The sequence below is a fragment of the Suricata suricatta genome, chromosome 8 (assembly GCF_006229205.1).
Source record: "Suricata suricatta isolate VVHF042 chromosome 8, meerkat_22Aug2017_6uvM2_HiC, whole genome shotgun sequence".
NCBI lineage: Eukaryota > Metazoa > Chordata > Mammalia > Carnivora > Herpestidae > Suricata > Suricata suricatta.
Window position 1 is genome coordinate 65,837,074 of NC_043707.1, and position 20,860 is coordinate 65,857,933.

The window sequence follows — 20,860 nt, forward strand, 5'->3', positions numbered from 1 at the left end:
CCATCATTTACAATACAGTAGTTACAATGACACTCCAAACAGAAAAGCAAAGTAAAAAATCAAAACCCCAACTTCTATTTCATGTAATTAGATACATACAGAAATTAGAAGGTTAAGTACCAACTAGTTAATCACCTAATTTCACAGCTATCTGAAGTGGCGATCGTTATATAGCAGCTTATCTATGATACATTCAAGATACATGATACAACTTATTACTTGTTCAGAAGCTACAACACAGCCTGCTTAATACCTTTCCTTAAATTCCACCTCTATACTACAATATGCTTGAGGAGCCCTTCTTTGTTTGAGATCTGTCATTGAAGAAAAAAAAAAAGAAATCTGGAGGTGACACAATCTCAGACATCCAAGATACACTACAAAGCTTTAGTAATCAAAACAGTATGGAATTCAGACAAAATATAGACACATAGATTAGTGGAATAAAATAGAGATCTCAGAAATAACCCCATGGTTGTCAATTAATCTTCAACAAAAGAGGTGAGAATATGCAATGAGAAAAAGTCTCTTCAACAAATGGTGTTGGGAAAACTGGATAGCATCATGCAAAATAATGAAACTGGGCCATTTTCTTATACACAAAAATTAGATTAATGATCTAAATGTGAGACCTGAAACCTTAAAAATCCTGGAAGAGAGCACAGGCAGTAATTTCTCTGACAACGGCCGTGGCAACATTTTTCTAGATGTGTCTCCTGAGATAAGAAACAAAAGCAAAAATAAGCTATTGAGGGATTATGTAAAAGTAAAAACTTCTGCACAGCAAAGGAATCAGTCAACAAAACTAAAAGGCAGCTTACTGAATGGGAGAAAATATTTGCAGATGACATAACTAATAAAGGGTTAGTGTCCAAAATATATAAAGAATTTACACAGCTCAGCACCCAAATAACAAATAATCTAATTTAAAAATGAGCAGGAGACATGAACAGACAATTCTCTCTGGATGACATACAGATGGTCAACAGACACATTGAAAGATCCTCAAAGTCACTTATCACAGAAATGCAAATCAAAACTAAAATAGAGAGCACCTCATACAAGTCAGAATGACTAAAATTAAAAACACAAGAAACAAGTGTTGGCAAGGATGTGGAGAAAAAGGAACCATTTTGCTCTGTTGGTGAGAATGCAAATTAGTGCAGTCACTGTGGAAAACAGTATGAAGCTTCCTTAAAAAAATAAAAATAGAGGGACGCCTGGGTGGCTCAATCAGTTAAGTGTCTGACTTAGGCTCAGATCATGATCTCATGGTTCGTGAGTTCCAGCCCTGTGTCTGGCTTTGTACTAACAGCTCAGAGCCTGAAGCCTGCTTCAGATTCTGTGTCTTCCTTCTCACTGCTCATACTGTGTCTCTCACTCATTCAAAAATAAAAATAAACATTAAAAAAATTCAATAAAAAATAAAAATAGAACTGCCATATCCAGTAATGGGTATTAGTTCAAAGAAGACAAGAACACTAACTCAGAAAGATATATGCACCCTTATATTGATTTCAGCATTATTTACAATGGCCAGATTATGGAAGCAGCCTGTGTCCATCAATAGATGTTTATATGTATATGTATACCTATATATACGTATATACACACACACTAGAATATTCTGCCATGAAAAGAAAACTTTTACAATGCCATTTGCAATGACATGATTGGAGCTAGTATAATGCTAAGTGAAATAAGTCAGAGAAATACAAATAACATGATTTCATTCATGTGCAATTTAAGAAACAAATGAACAAAGGGGAAAAAAGAAGACAAAAAACAGACTCAAGAACAAACTGACAGGGGATGTGGGTGGAGGGTTGTGTATAAAATAGTTAAAAAAGATTAAGAGCATATTTATGTTGATAAGCACTAATATACAGAATTGTTAAATCACTATATTGTACATGTAAAACTAATACAAAACTGTATGTTAACTATACTGGAATAAAAACAAAAATTAAGAAGAGTAATTATTGAGAGTTAAGAGTATCTTTATAACTTTTTTTTAACTAAGTTTATATTTATTTATTTCGAACCACTAGCATAGGGGTGCAGAGAGAGAGAGAATCCCTAGCAGGCTCTGCACCACCAGAGCAGAACCCATGCAGGCTTGAACTCATGAACTGAGAGATCATGACTTGAGCCTAAGTCGGAGGCTTAACTGACTGAGCCACCCAGGTGCCTCAAGAGTATCCTTATAACTTCTAATAAAATGCAGAGCGATAGAGGAACCATGTTTGTTTTTCATAGGAGACCCTATTTAAATATTGTAGTAATCTATAAAATTCCTGCGAAGATTTACTAAGATTTTACTTTTTTTGTAAAACAGTTCGATTTACAGCAAAACTGAGTAGAAAGTACAGAGATTTCCCATATACTCTCTGCGCTCGAACATGCTTGCTTCCCCCTTATCAGCCTTCTCCAACAGAGTGGTTTATGTGTTACCAGTGATGTTCCTACATTGACACATCATAATCACCCAATGTCTATGGTTTACATTAGAATTCACTCTTAGTGTTGTGCATTGTATGGGTTTGGTCAAATGTGCAATGACATTTCCATCATAATGGTATTATACAGAGTATTTTTACTACCTTAAAAATTCTCTGTGCTTTGCTTATTCATCCCTCTCCTACTCCCAGACCTTAACAACTACTGATCTTCTTACTGTTTCCATCATTTTGCCTTTTTTTGTATGGTTGGAATCATATATTACATAGTTTTCTGATATTTACTAAACCCTTTTAAAATTGAGATATAATTCACATACTATAAATCCACTCATTTGAAGTGTACAGTTCAGTGGCATTTAGTATATTCACAAAGTTATGTAACCATCACCACAATTGAATCCTTGAGCATTTTATCACTCCAAAAATAAATCCCATGTCATTCTCCTAGCCCTTGAAGCCACTGATAAACTTTCTGTCTCTGAATTTGCCTATTCTGGACATTATATATAAATGGAATGCTACAATATGTGGTCATTTGTGCCTGATGACTAGACGTTTATAATGATGGTTTTAACCTTTTCAAAGTATGTTCATATTTAAAAGTAAGTGCACAACTTCTCTATGAGGTAGACAGGAACTTTGTGATGCATTGGCGTTGTCAGATTTATTATGTGTTCATGACCTCAGTTTACCATAGGATGAAGGAAGGAGATTGAGAGGTGACAGGGTAGAGATTTGGAAAAGTACTGTAGAGTTAAAGGAGAAATAGAACATGAAAAAATATGAAAAACCAATCAGTCTTATGGGATTTCTAGGACCATGAGTATTAAACTTTATTAAATTACAACTGCAATTAAATACTCCAGTTATATTTAAGGATTTAACATTTGAAGATGAGTTCTTGAGCCTTCAGTAGTTCCACATGGAATCTCATTTCAGCTGAATTTCAGCAACGTTGAAAGGATGTCAGGATTGTGCCCTTGGTTATTCCAAACTCTTTAAATGGAAGCCTGTTGCTACAGTAGGCAGAAGGGGTATGGTCAATTTATTTATTTTAATAAATGAAAGCAAAAAGTAGAAATCTTTTGCCTTTTCTACAATTAAATCTAGTAGAGAACTTTTATATAATAGAAATGTGAAATATTAATTTTTGAAAGTTGTAAATATATTTGAAATTAATGGTTGGTATCATTAAAGGCTAACATTTTTCTGTAAATTTTACACATTAGGTTTTCTGATTACTATGATTTGGGGATGCAAATTAGTACTATCTTCACAATTGAATTTGTAGTTGTAATTAGGTAGAAAAGATCAATAGGATTGCAAATTATAGTAGGTTATCTTGTTATCTACCATGGTTCTGACCTTTTAAAGGAAGTCTGGCTAAATTAGTCTTTGGTTCCTGTCTGACTTTTTGCCCTGAGGAGCTATGCTGCTGGTCTGTGCACTGGCGAGAACTTATTTTGCCTGGAAGCCTAAATGATCTGCCCTATACTTTTTTTTGTTAGAGTCCCATAACTGTATCCTTCTTGTCTTTTCTGGGGATTCTTCCCTCAACAGAAAGAGTCTCCTTATTCCTTCTATAATACTGTTTCTAAGAGAAGTTCTAAAATGAGTTAAGTAAGTTCTGAATAAAATAAGTTCTCAAAATGAGAGGTATTCTTAGGTTAGTAAAACTTTTGGATCTTTTGAGCACTTGAAATCAAATTTTTGTCTTAGAATTTTCAGTCTTATATTGAGTTGCTTAACTATGACCTTAGAATCTCTTTTCTATTTTATCTTTTCCTTACATCAAATTATCCACTTGGGTTGAGGTAGAGGAAATGGGGGCAGAGAGATAGAAAGAAAGTTACCTGTGTATTCAGGTAAGAAAACCATTGTACAACCTATGAAGAGAATAGTATTTGCTAAAATAATCTGGGTGGGATTTATTTCTTGGTGTTTTAATTTCTGTGTGTATGAATTGCTATATATAACAGATTAGCTGGGAATATGCTGATTCTGGAAATAATTGACAGTGCTTTAGTCTTTTAGTTATAATATAAAATTTAAGATCTTGTCAGAGCACATAAAAGCACTTCATAGTTTTTAGGTTTTATATGTCTAAGTACTTCACAATCAAGAAGCTTTTTTTATGATAGTTTTTAGAAAATGTAGTCCCTTAAAAGCCTATTACACCTTGTAAACTCATGTCATTAAGAATGTTTATTATTCAAATATGGTTATTACTTACATTGTTTTTCATTAGTGAAGTGATAAGGGCATATTTGAATATTATTTATATATATTTTGTTCTCTAGCTGAATTTATATACATATCTGCTTAGAAGATGGACATGATTTATGATGAATATGTGGACATATGTGTAAGGCACTGAATCTCAGAGATAGAGTTTTTTAAATTACATCTATATTTTCAGTATCCTGCTTTAATTTTCTTTGGTTATGTACCTTGAAGTGGGATTCCTGAATCATTTGGTGGTTCTATTTTTTGAGGAACCTCTATAATGTTTTCCATAGTGGCTGCACTGATTTACATTTCTACCAACAGTGAACAAGCGTTCTTTTTCCTCCACATCCTTGCAAACACTTGTTATGTTCTTTTTTAAAAAAAATTAATTTAAATCTGAGTTAACATATAGTGTAATAATGGTTTCAGGAGTAGAATTTAGTGATTAATCATTTACATATAACACCCAGTGCTCTTCCCAACAAGTGCCCTTCTTAATACCCATCACACACGCAACACCCCTCCAGCAACTTTCAGTTTGTTCTCTATATTTAAGAGTCTCTTCTGCTTTGCCTCCCTCTGTTTTCATCTTATTTTTCCTTCCTTACCCTATGTTCATCTGTTGTGTTTCTTAAATTCCACATATGAATAAAATCATACACTGTCTTTTTTGAGTGACTTATTTCACTTAGCTTAATACATTCTAGTTCCATCCATGTTGTTGCAAATGACAAGATTTCATTCTTTTTGATCTTCGAGAAGCACTACATTGTGTGTGTGTGTGTGTGTGTGTATATATATATATATATATATATATATATATATATATATATACACACCTCATTTTTATCCATTCATCAGTTGATGGACCTTTGGACTCTTTGCATACTATGGCTATTGTTGATAGTGCTGCTATAAACATTGGGGTGCATGTGCCTCTTCGAATCAGCATTTTTGTACCCTTTGGATAAATAGAGATAGGAGAGATTTTAAGGACTTTTTAAATTCTGGTTGCTCACTTAGAACAGAGAGTTATCTTCAACTTGTGATGTTTGGCTCTTATAATTACATCCTTATTATAGCCAATGATGGGAATGTCTACTCTTTCTAGGCATCCCATTCTATTTCTGAATAGTTCTAACTATGTGAAAATTGTGCCTTGCATTTCTTCCACTCTGCTAACTCAACCATTTATTATAATTTTGTTCTGGAAAAAGTCTCTTTAAAAATACTCTTTTGTTGTTAGAAGACAGATATCATGGGTCTCATTACATCTTACTTATGCTAAGGAAACCCAGTTTTTGTTGAATTATTAGTAATGTTACAGCATTCCCCTATCCTTATCACCAAATGGACATATTTTAATCCTTGGCTTTCAAATGTTTTTTACTACAGAATACTTTTTTTTTCTTTTTAATTTTTGAGGGGTGACAGAGGGAAAGAATAGAGAATCTCAAGTAGGCTCCATGTTCAATGTGGAGCCCAGCACAGGGCTCAATCCCACGACCAGGGGATCATGACCTGAGCTGCAATCCAGAGTGGGACGCTCAACCAATTGAGCCACCCAGGTACCCCTACAGAATACATTTTATATCCCAACTCAATATACTCATAAATATATCTACATGTAGTACATAGTTTTAATTCACACATGTAACTGAAACATCATTTTCATAAGACAGTATATATTTACACTGATATTTTCTGGGTTTTTTCTTTCCTTTTTTAAAATTTTTTTTTTATTTTTAAAAGAGAGCACATGCACATTAGCAGGGTGGTGGCAGAAGGAAGCCGGGAGAGAATATTAAGCAGGCTCCATGCCCAGCAAAGAGACTGACATGGGCTTGATCTCACAACTATGAGACCAGGACCTGAGCCCAAATCAAGAGTTGGATGTTTGACTGAGCCACCCAGGCGCTCCTGTTCTTTCTTTTTCAAAAACACTGGTGTTATTTCTCATGTTGATTATATTACTTCTGGAGGGATTTCAGCCTGTAGTTTGGAAAGCACTGTTTTAGTTTGTTCATGTTGCAGAACTGAAATAGTTCCTAAAAGCTGAGGTTAGGCTGATCGTTGGCAAAGTAGGTTTTACCGTGATCACCTCAAAGAAAATATGGTTGTTATTTAGAAAAACTAAACAGGGTTATCAAGTTGTTGATAATAAATGCAGCAAAACTAAAATATTTTCAACTTTCATTTTTATTTGTAGGTGGCGACAGACAAGGTTGCAGAAAAGCTGAGTTCTACTCTCTCATGGGTGAAGAACACAGTATCACATACAGTCAGTCAGATGGCCAGTCAGGTGGCAAGTCCATCTGCTTCATTACACACTACATCCTCATCTACCACACTATCCACGCCGGCCCTTTCGCCATCTTCCCCTTCACAGTTGAGTCCAGACGACTTAGAACTCCTGGCTAAACTGGAGGAACAAAATAGGTGAGTGAGGTTGCTTGGCTTCTCTCTACAGTTATATGAACCCAACCATTCATTTATGTCTATATGCCATAATCAAAATTTAATCATATTAAGAATGTTTATTTTCTAGTCTTTGGCTCCTTGTTTGTTAAAATTACTTAACAAAAGTATTCAAGTCTTTTTTGGAGGAGTTGGTCTTAAAACTAAAGTTGTATTAAAATTTTCTCCTGGTCCAGATAGCTTTTAGATATTTTTTTGTTAATATGGCAAATTCCCTAAATTGTTCCTGAATTTTAGAATGTTCTTAAGGCCAATAAAACTTGTTTTTTTTTTTTTTAAGTTTATTTTAGAGAGAGAGAGAGAGAGAGAGAGAGAGAGAGAGAAAATGAGAGAGAGTACAAGCAGGGGAGTGGCAAAAAGAGGCAGGGACCATATCCCAAGCAAGCTCATGGTGTCAGCATAGTTCCCAGCACGGGACTCAAACTCTTGAACTCTGAGATCATGACCTGAGCCGAGATCACGAGTTGGATACTTAACTGACTGAACCACCCAGGTGCCCTAAAACTGCCATTATTGATTTAAACTCTGTAACCAGGCCCCTTTAGTTAGTTTGTAAAGTAATTTAATTTAGGGTGGATGTTTGATTTATGATTCAGAGTGGGGAAATCTCTTCATTCAGTTTATTCATGGAAGGCAGTATCTGTTTCTCTTAATGCGCATGAAATAGAATAGTGGTTTGTTAGGAAGGTATAACTCTGGACCCTGTGTGCCCCTTCCCTGTGTTTTTATCAGACATAAATACATTTTATGTATTGGGCATCAGTTACAAAAGAATGATTGGAAGAGCCTCCTTTTGTGGTCACTCAAGATATATACTACCATTGGCTTTAAGAGTAATAAAAGATAACTTCTAACAGCTTTTTTTCATATATAATCAACATAATTAAGTACACATACTGTGTGCAGATTGGTTTTGACACATGTATGTATCTGTGAAATAATCACCAAAGTTAAGAAAACAAATATATCCGTTATTCTTCTTTGCATCCCCAGGCAGCCATTGATCTCCTTTCAGTTATGTAGATTAGTTTGCATTTTCTAGAATTTTATAGAAATGGAATAATATACTATGCACTTTTTGAGTGGCGTATTTTACTTAGCATAATTATTTTGAGATTCATCCTTGTTGTAGTGTGTGAATAGTTCATTTTTTTACTTGCCTAGTAGTATCCTATTGTATGGATATATTCTAGCTTATTCACATTTTATTATGAAATGCTGTAAGTACTTGTGGACAAACCTTTGTACAGATAGATGTACGCTTCATTTCTCTTGGGCAAATACCTAGTATTGGAATGGCTGGTTTATATGATAGGTGCATATTTGACTGTTAAACTATTTCCAAAGGGCCTGTACTTTTTCACATTCCCATCAACAGTGTAAGAAAATTTCCTCTACATCCTTGCCAATTCTTGCCAATACTTGGCTATGGTTAGTCTTCAATCTTACAGTCTTACCATTCTAACAAGTATTGGTATCTTGTAGCTTTTTTGTTCTGTTTTGTTTTAAAGTTTATTTTTGCAAGAGATGGAGACAGCATGTGCAGGGGAGGGGCAGAGAGAGGGGCAGAGAATCCCCTCTCAGCATAGATGCTCACACAGGGCTTGAACCCACAAACTGTTGATACCATGATCCAAGCTGAAATCAAGAGTCAGATGCTCAACTGACTGAGTTACATAGGCACTTGGTGTCTTATAATTTTAATTTGCATTTCCTAATGATGTTGAACATCATTTTATGTGCTTATTTGCCATTGATGTATCTTTGATAAAATATCTGTTTGAATTTCTTGCGTGTTAAAAATTAGGTTGTTTGCTTTCTTATTACAGTATTTTAAGAGTTCTTTGAACATTTGGGATATGAATTTTTTATCACAAAGATGTTTTGAATTTTGATTAAGTAAATTTTGATTAAGTCCAATTTGAAATTGTTCGTTTATAGATTTTCCTTTTGATGACTCAAAGTCACACAGCTTGATGCCTGTATTTTCTTATAGAAATTTTTTACAGTTTTAAGTTTTAGGTTTAGGACTGATCCATTTTTTTTTAAAGCAGTGTGTATGTGTGTGTGTGTGTGTGTGTGTGTGTGTGTGTGTGTGTGTGTTTAAGTTTATTCATTTTGAGAGAGAGAGAGAGAGAGAGAGAGAGAGAGAGAGAGAGAGAAAGACAGCATGGGCAGGAGAAGGGCAGAGAGAGAGAGGGTGAGAGAGGGAATCCCAAGCAGGCTCTGTACTGTGAACATAGATCCTGATGTGGGGCTAGAGCTTATGAACTGTGAGATCATTGCCTGAACTGAAATCAAGAGTTTCAACTGACTGAGCCACCCTGGTGCCCCTGGGTGTGATCAATTTTGAGTTAGTTTTGTACATGGAGCAAAGTATAGATCAAAATTCATATTTTGAATATACATATTTAATTGTTCCTATACCATTTATTGAAAGGGCTATCCTTTCCTGAGTTAAATATTTTTTTAAACTTTTTTTTTTAATGTTTTATTTATTTTGATACAAAGAGAGACAGAGCATGAGAGGGGGAGGGGCAGAGAGAGAGAAGGAAACACAGAACCGGAAGCAGGCTCCAGGCTCTGAGCTAGATGTTAGCACTGAGCCTGATGCAGGGCTCGAACCCACAAACGTGAGATCTGACCTGAGCCGAAGTTGGAGGCTTAACCGACTGAGCCACCCAGGCGCCCCCTGAGTTAAATATTTTTTCACTTTTGTCAAAAATTCATTATCAGTGTATATATAGGCCTATTCTAGACTTATTCTGTTCCACTGATGTGTTTTCTGTCTTAATGCCAGTATGGTACAGTTTTGATTACTGTAACTTTATAGTATGTCTTGAGATAGTGTTAATCCTCCAACTTAGTTCTCCATTTTGACTATTTTTGGAACTTAACATTTCCATATGAATTTTATTTTGAATTTTTTAAACATTTTTATTTATGTTTGAGAGATAAAGATTGAGTGTGGGCTGGGGAGGAGCAGAGAGAGGGAGAGGGAGACACAGAATCTGAAGCTATCAGCACAGAGCTCAATGCAGGGCTCGAACCCACCAACTATGAGATCATGACCTGAACTGAAGTCAGACACTTAAACAACTGAACCACCTAGCCACCCTTCCTATATGAATTTTAAAACAAATTGTTAATTTCCACAAAAATACTGAGATTTTGATTGGAGCTGTATTGCCTTATATATCCTTCTGCGTTTGCTAAACTTGTTCTGGCAGGTTTTGTTTTTATTTTTTGATTACATTAGATTTTGTATGTGAATGAGGATGTCATCTGTGATTAAAGCTCTTTTACTTCTTCCTTTCTGATCTGGATGCCTTTATTTCTTTTTCTTGCTTGTTTCAACTGGCCAATACCTTGAGGACAAATTTGAATATAAGTGGTAAACATATATTTTTGTTTTCCTGATCTTAGGGTTGAAACATTAAATAAGTTAATTGTAGGTTTTTGTAGATGGCTTTTATCAGATTGAGGAAATTCTTTTATCTTCCTCATTTGCTTAGAGTTTAAAAGAAATATAGATGTTGGATTTTGTCAAATGCTTTTCCTGCATTTATTGAAATGATCATATAGTGTTCCTTTTATAGTCCGATATAGTGAATTACTTTGATTTCTTAATGTTAAACCAACTTTTCATTCCTGAGATAAACCCACTTGTTGTGATAAATTGTCTTTATAAAATATTGTTGGATTTGATCTGCTAAAATTGTATTTGGAATTTTTGCATCTTTGTTCAGGGTGGATATTGATGTTAGTTGTCTTAGGATTTTTTTATATTTATATGTAATGTCTGTGTGATCTTTCTTCTCTAATATTTGGTGCTGTACATTTTTTAAGTTCTGTTTTAGCAACAGCCATTTAAATTTATTGAGAATTGTTTTATGATCCTGAGTATGGTCTTATTTTGATAAACATTTTATGTGAACTTGAGAAGAGGGTGTAGTAAGGTGTTGTTTGGTACAGTATTCGGTAAACATTAATTGATTAAATGTATTGGTAATGTTTAAGTCTACTATTTCTTTGCTGTTTTTGTATTTACTTGTGATATCAGATATTGACAGAGGAGTATTGAAACCCCCAACTATAATTGTGAATTTGTCTGTTTTTCTTTAAATTATTTCAGTCTTTGTTGCATGTATCTTGAAGTTGTATTAAGTATTTAAACATTTAGGTTTGTAATGCCCTTTTGTGAAATGCCTTCTTTATCTTTGGTAATACTGTTTGCTTAGAAATCTGTCTAGTCATTGTAGCTTTCTTTTGAATAGTGTTAGAATTTTATATCCATTATCTTCAAAGTTTGTCAGGTAGGCAGCATATATTTATTTAGGTCTTTTTAATATACAAACTAATGATCTTTGCCTTATAGTTAGAATACTTAGACCATTTACTCATTACTCATTTAAAAAGTACAACAAGAAAGTTTTATTTCTTCCTCACATTTCGTATTCATCTTAAGCTGCAGGTTGAGTACATCTTTGTTCCATGCTTCTTTATTCCAGGACCGATGACTAGCCCCTATACAGGATAAACCAGACTTGTGGCAAATGGAAAAGAGATAGGATGGAAATATCATAAAGTGTCTGTTAGGGAGTAATACACAAAATTTCTATGTAGATTTTATTGGCCAAAGCAAATCATGTACCCAAACCTTTTGGAGTGAGGCAGGAAGTAGAATCTTTTTACAGGGCTAGATCCAAGAAAATAGGTCTGTTACTATTAATATTTTTTCTGCTTTTTTCCTGTATTTTCACTGTATTTTTATTGCATATATTTTTTAAATGTTTATTTTTGGGAGGCAGAGACAGAGCATGAGTGAGGGAGGGAGACACAGAATCTGAAGTAGGCTCCAGGCTCTTACTGTCAGCACAGAGTCCAATGTGGGGCTTGAACTCACTAACAGTGAGATCATGACCTGAGCAGAAGCCGGATGCTTAACCGACTGAGCCATCCAGGTGCCCCTTTTATTGTATTTTACTTATTTACTTATAAAATACATTTACTTATGTATTTTATTTATTTTAATTTATTTACACACTGTAAAGTCCACCCTTTTAAAGCATATGTGATATAGTGGATTTTGGTATATTTACAAAGTTGTGGATCTATTACTGTTATTCAATTTCAGAACATTTTAATCACCCCCAGAAGAAATGCTCTACTGATTAGTCTCCCTTTTTTACCTTTCTTCCAGCCACTAATCTACCTTCTTTCTTTTTGGGTTTGCCTACTCTGGACATTTCATTATGGAATCATACAATAGGTAGTCTATTGTGACTGGTTCCTTTCATGTAACATATTTTTTCCTAGGTTTCCAGGAAAAGAGATCATTTATATTTAATGTGATTATTGATATGCTTGTGTTTAAATCTTTTGTTTTATTATTTTTTCAGTATATTTTTTTTGATAGTGAGCAAGCGAGGGAGACAGAGAGGGAGAGAGAATCTTTTTTTTTTAATTTTTTTAAATGTTTTTAATTTATTTTTGAGAGACAGAGACAGTCAGTGCGAGTGGGGGAGGGTCAGGGAGAGGGAGGGAGACACAGAATCTAAAGAAGGCTCCAGACTCTGGGCTATCTGTCAGCACAGAGCAGGATGCGGGGCTCGAACCCACAAACCGTGAGATCATGACCTGAGCCGAAGCCGGACGCTTAACCGACTGAGCCACTCAGGCACCCTGGGAGAGAGAATCTTAAGTGGGCTCCATGGGGCTTGATCTCATGACTGTGAGATCATGACCTGCACCAAAATCAAGAGTCAGTTGCTTAACCAACTGAGCCACCCAGACGCCCCTGTCATTTTGTTTTATATTGTTTCCTTTTTATTTTCCTGCCTACTTTTGATTTAATGGAATTTTTAATTCCGTTTATTTTTTTGTTGATTTATTAGCTGTAAATTTGTATTGTTATTTTACTGGTTGCTTTAAGGTTCATAGTAGAAATCTTTATCACTATCTGCCTTTAAGGGATCTCTTACTATTTCAGATGTGGTATAAGAACTTAGAATAAATAGTACAATTCCATTTCTCCTCTCTAATCCATTGTGCTAGTATTGTCATGTATCTTCTTGTTATATATGTTGTAAACCTCATACTGTATTAGCATTTTTGCTAAAACAATTATCTTTTAAAGAGATTGAAATAATAAAAAAAATCTCATGTATTTACATAGTTTCTATTGCTGGAGCTCTTTCGTTCTTTACCTCTAGATTTCCAACTGATAGAATTTCCCGGTGTGAAGGACTTCCTTTAATAATAATTCATGAAGTGTAGGGCTGCTCTTGTATATTTGAGTCTTCATTTTGCCTTTGATTTTTAAAGGTGTTTTCTTTGCATGTAGGTTGAAAGTCCCCCCCCCCACCCCCAAGTACTTGAGTGACGTTTCATTGACTTCTGACTTGCATTATTTTCATTAGGAAATCTTACCCATTTCTTATCTTTGTTCCTGTGTATGTAGTATATCTTTATTTTCCTCTCTTTTAGATTTTTTTCTTAAAATTTTTTTTAATGTTTATTTTTGAGAGAGAGAGAGACAGACAGACAGACAGGCAGAACATGAGCATGGGAGGAACAGAGAGAGGGAGACACAGAATCCGAAGCAGGCTCCAGGCTCTGAGCTGTCAGTACAGAGCCTGACGTGGGGCTCGAATTCACAAACTGTGAGATCATGACCTGAGTTGAAGTTGGATGCTTAACCGACCGAGCCACCCAGGTGCCCATTAAGATTGATTCAGAGCTGCCTTATTATACTTTTCTTCATGTTTCTTGTATTTGGGTTTTGTGGAACTTCTTATAGATTTATAGTTTTCTTCAAATTTGGATACTTTTTGACAGTTTTTTTTTTTGGGGTGACATTTGGTTGAGTGTCCGACTTCAGCTCAGGTCATGATCTCACGGTTATGGGTTTGAAGTTGGGCTTTGTGTTGACAATGCAGAGCCTGCTTCAGATTCTCTCTCTCCCTTTTTCTCTGTTCCTTGCCGCTCACACTCTCAAACAAATATTAAAAAAAAAATAGAAGGGCATTTGAGATGAGCACTGGATGTTGTATGTAAATGATGAAACACTGAATTCTACTTATGAAATCAATGTTGCACTGTATGTTAACTAAAATATAAATATTAATAAAAAGAAAATGAATTAGTTCTTTACTGGAAAAATAGTGCACACAGATAACTTTTTGTGCTGAGTTTATAAGTGACCAAAGTTGAATTTATTTCTATGGTTGTGATCAATAATTATTGTACAACTAGAATATGCAAAGCACTGTGGTAAGAATTGTTTTAAATTATGGATATAGATTAGCTTTTCTCCAGGTAATTCACAAGTTTATCAGGAATACCAGAGGGGCCCTGTGTATATGTTAATATCTAAAAAATAATTATTAGAGTTATTTAAGAAGTTCAGAAAAGAGATGTTGACAAATAAGAATTTGAAGTTAAAGGAGAAGTTTATCACTCTTGCTTTTGTGTGGATTACTCAAGATTTGTATTTTTTTTTTTTTAATGTTTGATTATTTTTGAGAGACAGAGCATGAGCGGGGAGGGGCAGAGAGGGAGGGACACACAGAATCCAAAGCAGGCTTCAAGCTAGCAACACAGATCCTGACACGAAGCTCCAACTCATAAGCTGAGAGATCATGACCTCAGCGGAAGTTGGACTCCCTATAACTGAGCCATTCAGGCGCCTCCAAAATTTGTACTTTTCTTGAGTTCACCTTTTGAGTTTTCCTTTATCTTTGGTTTGCTTTTTTTCTTTTTTCTCTTTTCTGTTCTTTTCTATCATTAAAACCCAGAATCCACGGGAAGGATTTATGTGTAAAGAGAGTCGTTGAATGTAGTGACACCTTGTTTTGCCTTAGAACAATCTTGGTGGAAAAACACATCTCTGACTCTAATAAAAAATAAAATGGCAAACACGAAGTCTAGCTCTCCTCTTCGCTATCTACCCCCTCCCTCCACTACCCTGCCAACCTCTTAAATCCCAGGAAAAATTCTAAGAATTATAACTTAAATTTTCTTTGACCATATCTGTGGTTTATAATGTAGATATCCAAATTAAATAACTAATGTAAAAACTACGAGACACAATTACTATTGATAACAAGGGATATGCATTTATTCAGGATTTTTTCTTTTCCAAATATAGACTGAGGATACTTACATTGCTTACCTCACTTTAATTCAGAATGTATAAAAATGGCAATATTTTAGAAACTTAAAGAAACAAGAAAATAACAAATTTTATTTTTTAAAATCAGTGCATGTGGCAACCCCAGAAAGTAGTGAAGAAATGGTTCAATATAATATCAAAGATCTGTTTGATGAAAGTTAATAATTGATAGCCTTAAAGTTGAAATGGGACAGCTGTTTTTATCTTCTGTGTTAAATGTGTTTTTCTTACTTTGAAAACATGAAGGCTTTGGCAGAGATGAATTTAGGAAGGTAAGGTTCGAGTGTAATAGCAGTACATTTTAATTAAGGAGGGGAAAGTTGCTAATTTAAATTCCTAACAGGCCTTTATTGTGTGGTTTAAAAGTTTGGCATTGTTTATTTTCTTTTACATTCTATTTGAAATCCAAATTTGCTTTTTAACAGAGTTTTGGAGGTGAGATCTGAGAATGAGGAAAAGAACAGGGTTCTTTTAAACTAAAGTAAATGTATTTTATGTATTTTTTAAGTAAAGTAAGCAGGAGTCTTTGAAAACTTAATATATCTTTATCTTAATCAACATCTAAAGTTACACCATCCAGTAAGGTAGCCACAAGTCATATGTGGCAGTTGAGCACCTGAAATGTGGCTGGTCTAAATTCTTATGGGCTGTAAGAGTAGAATTACATCAGATTTTAAAGAGCGGATTTGAGAAAAACAATATTTCATTAATTAAGATTTTAATTACATGCTAAATGATATTTTGAATATATTTGGTAAAATTATTAAAGTTAATTGCACTTGTTTCTTTTACTGTACATGTGGCTACTAAAATATTTTAAATGATATAAGGGGCTTGCATTATATATCTTTTGGACAGTGCTGATCTAGATCTAATGCAACTTTCATCTTACGTTTATAGTTTTACTACTAAAGTATTACTTTGTTTACCTGAGGATTATCTCTGTAACGCAACCATGAATATGTATTTTTAAGTGTTAAAAATTCATGTGTTTTAAATCATAGGAGAGGCTTTTAAGATCTTCACACAAACTCTATTCTTTTTTCATTGAAGGTTATTTAAAATTTTTAAATCAATTGTCTGAAATCCTGAGAAATTTGATGATTAAAATAATTTATTGAATTCCTTTTTCTGTTGTAACTAGCTTGGCTTCATATCGTATTTTTATTTTTGTTAATTTTTTAATGTTTATTTTTGAGAGAGAGAGAGAGAGAGAGCATGAGCAGGGGAGGGGCAGAGAGAGAGAGAGAGAGAGAGAGACACAGAATCTGAAGCAGGTGCCAGTGTCTGAGCTGTCAGTACAGGGCCTGACTCAGGGCTCGAACTCATGAACGCAAGATCATGACCTGAGCTGAAGTCGGATGCTTAATGGACTGAACCACTCAGGTATCCCCACATTGTATCTTCAAATTAAGAAGTCTAAGCAGTTAAGTCTGCTATTCTTGTCTGTCTGGAAGGTTTTTATAAAAGTAATCCCCAAACCATCAGTTTCTGGTCAGAGCTGCAAGTCTCACGTGTTTGCTTTCTCTGAGACCTCATCTTAAAGAAACAAAAGCAAAAGAAAAAAACTGCTTGCTTTCAGAATTGGAGAGATTCCACCCTATCATTTAGGCACCCTACTATGAATTGTCTCTAAATTGTTTCCTGTGCTAATTCCTTGTGTTTTGTCTGAATTCTCCCTTTGTTTTTGTTGCTCTGAGACTTGAATTTGTACGTGATGATACTGATGTGAAAGGGTGTGACAACTGCCTGAGTCAAGCATATATTTTGTTGCTACTTATTTGCCTTTCTTTCAGCTTGCTAGTTGCTCTCTTTATCCCACTTCATTCATATCCTGTTTCTTTGATGTAACATTATAAGATATTTGAACCCCATGTTTGGAAAGTTGATTCCTGTGCAGTAAGTGCCAGCATATTTAGCTTTCCAAGTGTTTTTCTTACATAGCAGTTTTTTTTTAACCTTAGCTTTTCTTAGATCTTTCTTTAGCTCTTTGTAAAATGTCTTAGCAGTTTACACATTTTCAAATGGCAGGATGACTTGTTGCTGTTCTGGTATCCATAGGAAAGCATTATGCTGAGGACAGTAGGATACTTAAAAAGTTTATTATGAACTCTTTGCTAATACACTATTTCTTCATTACCGGTGCGTAATACCTTTCAAGACTGAACTCTGTGTATACTGTTTTTTTTTTAATTGATAAAATTGGGCACACTAAGAGACTAGTAACAATACCTAATAATACAGTAGAGCAATTATAGTAATATAGTATAATAAAAGTTGTGTGAATGTGCTCCCTCTCTCACTCAAAATATTTTAATGTACTGTTTTCAGCCTTCTTAGGATGATGTGAGATATTAAGATGACTATCTGATTGTTCTAAGCTTCAGATGTCTCCCAAGGACTTAATACTCTAGATACCCAAAAGAAAACCCATTGTTTTCCTTCTCCTCTTTTGTATTTTTCAGTCATGGTATTCTAGCAAGAGAGGCTTTTTCTTTGTTTATCAAGTGTGCACTGCTACACACAGGCTACCCTTTTTTTCCTCATATGTCCATCATGAAGCACACATTATGGTGTTTTCCTTAGATAGGTGACCCCTTGGTGAGGATAAGGTTCAGTTTTTAGTCATTAAGATATGGCGAAGGTAATCTGCCTAATAAAATAAAACTCCTTGCTGGTGCATAGGGGCACATGTACCCCAGTGTTCATAGCAGCAGTTTCAACAATAGCCAAATCATGGAAAGACCCTACATGTCCATCAACTGATGAATGGATCAAAAAGATGTGATTTATATACACAAGGGAATACTACATGGCAATGAGAAAGAATGAAATCTGGCCAATTGTAGCAACATGGGTGGAACTGGAGGGTGTTCTGCTAAGTGAAGTAAGTCAGGCAGAGAAGGACAGATACCCTATGTTTTCACTCATATGTGGAACAGGAGAAACTTAACAGAGGACCGTGGGGAGTGGAAGGGGAAAAGTAGTTGGGGAGAGGGAGGGAGGCAAACCATGAGAGACTCTTATACTGCAAACAAACTGAGGGTTGATGGAGGTGGGGGAGAAGGGAAAATGGGTGATGGGCATGGAGGAGGGCACTAGTGGAGAAGAGCACTGGGTGGTTATATGGAAACCAAGTTGACAATAAACTATATTAAAATTTTTTTTTAAATGGGGGAAAAAAAAACCCTACTCCCTGTGTTGGCATATTCCCTTCTTCTCTGTTCTCTGTTTAGTTGCTGGTTTTGTCCACTAGGGAGCTAGATATACTTTTTCTCTGCCCAGTCTTCTAAGCTTCTGTAAGCTGCCAAAACTACATTTTCTCCATCCTTAATGCTACTTGAAATCCAACTGAAAATTAGCTTTAGCACCCCTATTTCAGATAAAGTAGGGTTATAGCCATTTTGAATGCTGTCTTTAGGGCTAGAACTCTAACACTTGGAGTTGCTTACTTAGGAGGTTGAAGATTATGTATTGTCTAGTCAGTAGAGATCCAACCTCTGATGTCTTAGTCTGGCAGCATTCTGGGAGGATCGGGCTTGTGAATTATTGAATAACAGAGGCAGCTAAAAAATGGCCTGGAGGCCACACAAATCGATGAGGAATGCCTTCAATTATAGTATACAATAGTCCTGCTGGGCCTATATTCTTTTCCTTTAATCTGATAAATTTTTTCTTATTAATTAGTCATAAGGAAATTCTGATGAGATGGGAAGGTAGTTTCCTTTCTTGCAATAAATCCATCCAAGGCAGTGAACCCATGTGCTCTGGAAAGAGGCAAATAAATGAGTAAGTTTTTAATAGACTTCTCAGTAGTCCACAGACATACGGATAATGCTTACCATTTTTCCAGTTGCTAGCCTCAAGTCTTTGGAAACTGTTGACCTTTTCAAGTAGCACATCCCCTCTTTTACCATGTCAGAATGTTGTAATTATCTTGCAGTTTAAAAGTCTTCCTGAGTTGTTTCATCACTGTATTTAGCAAAGAGGAGTAAAAATATATGATTCCAAATACACATTCTATAAAGTCTTTGTTTTCTTAATGAAAACGTAAATTGTTTTCCTGCATGCCATGACTTAGTAGTTCAATGGGGAGAGACTTGAGAGTATCAGTTCAAGTATTATTTCTTGAAAATGTTTCAACTCTCTGACAAAAGGACTTCATTATACCTATAACATTGAAAAAAATTCTGAAGTTTCTCTTTAGAAAATTCTAAAATTTGTTAGAGTGACCAATAAATGTGAAAAGGAAAAAATGAAATGTTTATCTTTTCCTTTCTTTACAGAATAGATGCATTTAATATAGCAAAAACAGTTCTTTCTAAAGTAATAGTCATTATTTAAAAGGTTTTAAAGGGCTTTCAATAGTAAGCAGTAACTTCTCACCTAATTGTCACGGCTTCTAGTGTCATTATTTTCTATAAATTGTTATAAAGTTGGTGTATAATTTGCAGAGAAATGCTCAATTCTTAAGTATAGTTGGGGTTTTGACAAACTTGACTGTGTATTACCCACATGCCCATTAACACATGGATGATTTCTATCATGTTAGAAAATTCCTATCATCCCAGAAATTTCCTTGTGCCCTTTTCTAGCAACCTCACCCCCTTGAAACCTCTCTTCTGATTTTTATTGCCACTGGTATATTTTACTTATTTTCTATATAACACTTTTTTGAGCTATAATTCATATACATACAATTCACTAAAGTGTACAGTTCAGTGTTTTTTCATATATTCAGAGTCGTGTGGCCATCACCACAAGAAAACATGTATCCATTAGTAATCACTGTCCTATCCTTGCTCTTCTCACTTCCACTCCAGTTCTCAGCAACCTAATCTGCTTTATGAAGTCTAGATATTGAATATAAATGGAATTATACAATGGATTTCCTTTTTGAATTTCTTTCACTTAGCATAATATTTTCAAGGTGTGTCCATGTTGTAGTGAGGACCAATACCTCATTCCTTTTCATGATGAAATAATATTCCATTGTACTGCTGTACCAGTGGGGTTTTTTTTTTTTTTTTAAATCCATTTAACACTTGACAGGGACATTGGATTCTTTCCACTTTGGGGCTGTTATGAATAAATGCTGCCATGAACATTTGTTGTCTAAGTTTTGTGCAGCTGTCACCGCAAGAAACGCGTGTCCATTAGCAGTTACCCTCTATCCTTCTTGGGCATAGCTTTTCCATTTCTCTTAGAATTGCCAAATTGTTTTCCAAAGTGATTTTACCATTTTACATTCATATCAATGGTGTCGAAGGATTCCTATGTCTCCATATCTTCACCAGTACTTGTTATTATGTCTATTGATTCTAACCATCCTAGTGGTTGTAAAGTGGTATCTTATTACGGTTTTGGTTTGCATTTCCCAAATGATTAGTGACACTGAGCAGCTTTTCATATGCTTATTGGCCATTGTATATCTTCTTTGGAGAACTATTTATTCTGATTATTAGCCCATTTTTTAATTGAGTTCTTTGTTTTTATTATGGAGTCATAAGTTTCT

General features: G+C 34.9%; 1 protein-coding gene across 5 annotated transcripts in view; it reads left to right on the forward strand.

Moving 5' to 3' along the window:
* Nucleotides 1-20,860, forward strand: part of EVI5 (ecotropic viral integration site 5) — a 190,558-nt gene that overhangs the window by 33,464 nt on the left and 136,234 nt on the right. For all 5 annotated transcript variants that reach the window (XM_029947060.1, XM_029947062.1, XM_029947063.1 and 2 more), the window contains one exon: nucleotides 6,901-7,130. In XM_029947060.1, coding sequence (XP_029802920.1) covers nucleotides 6,982-7,130 — 149 coding nt within the window. In that variant the 5' untranslated portion in view covers nucleotides 6,901-6,981. The remainder of the gene's footprint in view (nucleotides 1-6,900; nucleotides 7,131-20,860) is intronic.